At 35.9% G+C, this 6,000-nt stretch overlaps 1 protein-coding gene across 3 annotated transcripts in view; it reads right to left on the reverse strand.

Moving 5' to 3' along the window:
- LOC150108461 (uncharacterized) overlaps nt 1-5,321 on the reverse strand; it is a 591,316-nt gene extending 585,995 nt beyond the window's left edge. For all 3 annotated transcript variants that reach the window (XM_090415866.1, XM_090415867.1, XM_090415862.1), the window contains exon 1: nt 5,061-5,321. In XM_090415866.1, coding sequence (XP_090271992.1) covers nt 5,061-5,109 — 49 coding nt within the window. In that variant the 5' untranslated portion in view covers nt 5,110-5,321. The remainder of the gene's footprint in view (nt 1-5,060) is intronic.
- Between the last annotated feature and the right edge of the window lie 679 nt (nt 5,322-6,000).

A 6,000-nucleotide genomic window follows, 5' to 3' on the forward strand; every position in this document is an offset into this window, starting at 1 on the left:
CCGTGTGATTCAGACTTGGGTTTTTGTAAAATGTAACGACATAGAAAGCACTAAATTATCCAGAAGTGTCGAATAATCTTTAGTAGAAATGAAAACAGACTTTTTAGATTCTTTTTCGTAACAAACGGATGATACTTGTATTACGTATGTCTATAAATGACGTGTGTTCTTTGTTCAGTTTGCTGCTGTCTGGGGGAAATATCCAAGTTTCCGGCAGGGAAAACCCTGAAAATTTTATATGGGACTGACTGATTCGCGTTCATTTGAAAAGTCCTTAAAAAGGTTCCTCGTGTCTTAGAAGAGATTCGAACCTAAGATCTTTCCAGCCAAGGGGCATCGTCGATATACCAACTAGCTAAGCAGACTCCGATAAATAGATATGCAATGAATCTTTCTTACCCAGTATTAGAGTCGCCTTTATTTTATTTTAAAAATTCTTTCCTTTCTAATTTTTATTCTTCCAATTCTATGACGCATCTTAGACAAAGAAAAAATCTGTAAATGTTCTAACAAGTAATTGAAGATCTACTTGATAATGTATAATGTTTATTATTATTATTTTTTATTATTATTTTACGTTATTTAATCTATCTTCCTTCTTGGACTTGAGTCATCTAGAGTCTTATAAGCTGCGACTTTGCGCTTTTTTTTTTTTTTTTTTTTTGCACGTTTACTCTTTCAGCATAGAATTCTATTAAAAAAAATCACGTTTAAGAGTCGCAGTTTAAAGTATATGGATCACAAAGGTAATAAATAATGATGTAACTGATCGTAAACAATTATAAACTAGTTCATTAAAAGAAAATATAGCATACATAAGCTTACCGTCGGAGCACAGATTTCCTTTCGTCATATTTTGAGGATTTGTTCTTCCTTTCGCTGGGATAACACACATCCGGGTTTCACTATTATTCGAGCACATCACTATTTTGCACTTTTTCTATTGACATTCAAATACAGTATGAGCCCTAGCTAATAATTAAAGTCCCGGTGTATAATTGAACGTGACATATTATGTGTATATCTGATTCTATCTTTCTTTACATATTAGGCTCAAGGAGCTGTTACGAAAGAGCCACTGTAGGTCAGTAACGACGATGCTCTTTGACTGGAAAGCTTGGGTTCGAATCTCGTTTACGACATGAAGAATCTTCATAAGCGATTTTTGAAATAAGATGAGTTAGCCGTCTGAGACGTAGGTGGAAGGTTCTTTTCTTCTAGAAACTTGGATTTTTTTTTTATTATCCTGAAATCAGGCAAACTAGCCATGCAAACTGCTTTCATTTGCATAAAAATATATTTATAAACATAATAACTTAACTCCTTAAAATTATGATTATGGAAGGCAAGGACACTTAGCAAAAGTGGGTGCTAAGGGAATAAAAGTGTTACCATTAGCCAATGAGTGGTCTGTTATAGCAAGTAACTCGTTTTTTTTTATGAATCGATGTTGATAATGACAGGACGGTGAAGATTAATCTTCTCTCTACAGTCTGCTATGTTCGGCAATTGCGTGTATTCTCTGTCTTGTTTGCCTGTTTGCAAAAAAAAAAAAAGTTTCTTGGAATGAAAATTCTCTCGTTGAGATGGGCTAATTCACCTCCATTTAAAAATCCTTCTAAAGATTCCTCATATTCTAGACGGAATTCAACCTCAGAATAGTATTGATAGTGAACCCTTTCCAAACAAGGACATCGTCTCTATGAACTGTATTTTATAAAGTACACAAACTCTATTCTATACAACTTAAAAAACAAAAGAACAGCAAACCACGTTTAAAGAACAACTTTTTTTTCCCTTTTATAGTAACAATTTATCCGTCATTTTTAGACCATTAAGGATAGTCTCGATCATATAATAAAGTTCGTTTCAGACAACGGACGTGACATAATGATTCCACGAAAACAATTGGTTCCGCTTTTAGCAGCGATGAGCACTAATACTACTTCCGAACGTTCTCATTTTGACTCAAGGTATTTCAGAGATATTTTTTAAATGCGAAAAAGATAAGGAAATGGCGATGTTTTAGTAAGCAAAAGGTTAGTATATTATATAATAAATATAAATATTAGATGAAGAACAGAAAAAAAAAATTATAGCTCAGCAGTTAAAATCTTACTTTCATAACCCTATTTGAATCAAGAGTTGGAGTTTCAGAGCTCATCCAGTGTTGAACATATCCTTTGATTGGAAAGACCTGGGTTCGAATCCCGTCTCGGATATGAAAAAGGTTTATCAGGGATTTTTAGGTGAAGGTGGGCTTCACCTGAACAATAATTAGTCGCTTCGGCTGTAATTCAATTTGAGGTACTTTCAAAACTGGTATATTTAAAATACTAGATGATGTAAGTAATACTGGGTAGTATGGTATAGTCTCAAAGGAGCTATTTTTTAAAAGTTTAATACTGAATCAAAGTTATAAGAGTATGGCGGTTATAATTACGTGAATTTACGAATCGTTTCCAGTTGGGAAATCACAAGGTTTTCAAAGAGAATTGATGCTTTGTTTATCGCCAGAAAATAAAACAGTTCATGCAGAAATGGTTTTACAAAATTGCTTATTAACATTTTAAATATTTATATTTTTTTCTGTATTAACGATATTCAAAATCCCAAGTGTAGCCTCGGTATTTTATGAGACGAAATGCGCTTCGAATTAAGTTAAGTCACGCGATATAAATCAGATATTACCCTCGTTATAGAATCTTCTGGAAATGTACATCTCAGACGCAGATTCAAGATAAAGCTACTGTTAAACAAAACTACCACATATAAACGTGTACAACTATGTGCAATTGTATGCTTTTAAAATTATTTTGGGTGTTATTGTAATGGCGTGTATATCAATTGAATCTGCTGTGCGTTCATTAGCATCGGAAATATTTAATGAGAAGTTTCACTCTTCTCTCAGTTCGTGTCAGTTGACCACTTTACTCACGTAGCTGTGCATGTAAAATGGTGATTACATATAATCACTATTAGCGTGCCAATGCAATTTCTCTGTTATCACTAACTTCGATATTTTTTCTGTTAGACTGGAAATCTGAAGGATCCATCTTTAATTATTTTTTAAAGTTGGAATTGTGGGTGAGAGTGAATTTTTTTCTTTAATTTTCAGTCTCACCCATATGAAATATTGAAGAAAACCTAAAGCACATTTAAGTATTGGGGATGAATTAAGAGTATGGTAGATAGATTCCGAGAAATCGTGTTCGATCTTCGGAATCTCGTCTACCAAACAAGATATTCTTTCAAGCCATCTCAGGCGGATAAGATCTCGTTGTGAACGTGCATTTTTGTGAGCTTTTAGGTAGTCAATGATTTTCATCACTTGGGGAGCGAGACGATGTCCACTGTAGGTTAACAACATCGATAAATGATAAATAAACGGTTTTGAGCTGTTCCATTAACATGAAAGAAATCATGACTATCTTACTGATAGATAAAGAAGAGGAGAAATACACTAAAACTTGAATTTTACTTGGTTTAAATTATCCAAGGGAAGAGTGGTTCTCTTCGTGTGCATTCTCCGGCATTTTTTTTCCGTTTAGAAGTTGAATTGGATCTAAGAGTTTGTATTAGGCTTAGCAATGCAACTCTATATGTTATATTTTTATTTTTTTACTGGATATTTTATATCCATAAAAAATACCGGATATAAAATATCTAGTAAATTATATTTATATTTTATTATTTTACTGGAATCTGTTTATTTCGCTACATTTTCAAGCATCCTCACTGATTTACTTTCGTGTGCTTTTTGAATACAAATTGAGTTTGTTGTTGTCTCGTTTTTTTTTTTTTTCTGAGATTGGTTTCAATTAGCCAAAACTACCAATGCTATGACGTACGCATTATATCCGTTAATCTCATTATATCCGACAACTGCAAATTCTTCTGTTCTGTAAGACGGTAAGAGGGAAAAAATCTTTTCCACCACCGTATGAGCCCGACAAACTCATCTTACATAATTACAGCACTACTTATGAAATAATCCCCACACTATTTATTTGGAACTCATAAGCCCAACTATTAACTAGGCTATATTCTGTACTAATACGTTTTTGATTTTTTTTTTATGATTATAACTTGTAAAGTACTGAAGTCTTGAATCCTTGGCGAGAAATATCCTTTCGAATATAGGAGATATCCACGTTCTGTCACAGGAGTCACATTTTCCAAATCTTTTCTGACTCCAAAACGTGCATCCTTTTCAAGAATGGTCTCCGATCTACTTCTCGTAATATTCCTTACCATTTTTCGGAGGAGAAAAATAGTATTTGTATATTAACTTCGACTAAAACTAGATTCTGGATGAGAAACTGAAGGATTTGCTGCCCCAATTCCTTACGGACAGATCCAGGAGGGGGATAATTATTCCCTGATATTATTCACAAGCCACTCGAACAATTGTGATTTTATTATTTTTACGACCAATACAAAACATTAACCCCCCCCCCCCCATACATGATGTTATCTTCACAAAAACGGGATCATCCTTGAACTGCCCTTATGCACGAATGTTGTCCATTTTGCTCAAAATTATTCACGACGCTTAACCATGGAAGAAATTATTTAAAACCGATAGGGAACGGTAGATATAAGACCAATTGATACGAAGAAGATAACCAAAAAAATAAACAAAATCTTCTGTTACATTTCTACCTTAAGAAATGAAAGCAACTGGTACAATTACCGTCTCGATAGACTGAACGATTTTTTTTTCTGTTACACGCACACCCACACTAAAATAATTCGTTCACCATCTGGAAGTAATGTCACAGGCTATGTTAATCACTTCTCCCTGCCCACCCCCTAGAAAGAAACAAGTCCTTTCAACATGTTTGTAATCCTCGCGGGCTCCTTTCTGATCTACAATCACGATCCTCAGAGAAGCCATTAGATGTTGGTAATAAGCGAATTTTCCGCCCCATCACGCTGATGCTTAGCGCGTGCAACTAAGACTGCCGCCGACGGGGAAAGTCGTACGCTATGCATAGTCAGTCTCCTTCCCTTTCGATTTTTCGTTTCCTAGAAAAAGCATCCAATATTCCACCTACCTTTTAGTCTTGGATCCGGGTGTGTACACTTGCAGCTGCCGTAGCACATCCACACACACACACAGCTCCGTCACGATGACCTCACCTTACATTACTCTCATGACTTTCATGAACAACAAAGAAGCCATCGCGTTCATATCCGTAATGAGGAAGTCTGAGCGCTGTCGGGAGTACGCGTGACGTTGCCGGAGCTCAAACCACTACTGCTCTCACCCCCGAACAAGCGACTGTGGGCGACGGCCACCTGCTATGCTATCACACCCCCACGTGGGATCGGACTGGCGGTCGATAGCATGCTTTTTTTCTTTTTCTTTTCTTTTCTTTTTTTTTTTACCTCGACGGCCTCGAGCTACAACAGCTGACGTAGTGTGGTGCTGGAGGTTGGAGCACAGAAATGATGTGGGGGAAGATGATAAGAGAGGATGCGCACAAGTGAGTGAAAGCCAACCGAAGTTTCAGTCACAGAAATATCTTATACACAGGTGGCGCTGCTGCAGACCGACAAAAGACAAAGAAGTACTATTTTTGAAACGACAATTTGAATCATTTTTGTCTTCTCAAATCCCGGATAATATTTTTTTTTTTTTTTCCTGCTTTTTGCACGAGTAATCTACTTGAAAGAAACATGGAAGGACAGTGTTAACATGGAATGATCATGTAGAGAAATGTTTACCCAGGCTTCATCTCAGTTCCAATGAAGTAGAAATTGCAAAATCTGGTAACGGTGCCCTCTTCTCCACTCAGTTGCAACTTAATTTAGTTTAATTCGTAATAATTAAATCAACCAACGCTGAAATCAATATAATGCCGATATAATGCGTGTAAGTTAGACACACACACACACGTGAGGAAAGCAAGCACTGCAGAGTGCAAAATCATGCTTGGAGACAGAGTATACGAAGAGGACAATGGTATCGAACAACAGGGCACAGAAAAGGAT

Source organism: Typopeltis vanoorti, chromosome 3 (assembly GCF_054136105.1).
Source record: "Typopeltis vanoorti isolate ZY-2024b chromosome 3, IOZ_Tvanoo_1.0, whole genome shotgun sequence".
NCBI lineage: Eukaryota > Metazoa > Arthropoda > Arachnida > Uropygi > Thelyphonidae > Typopeltis > Typopeltis vanoorti.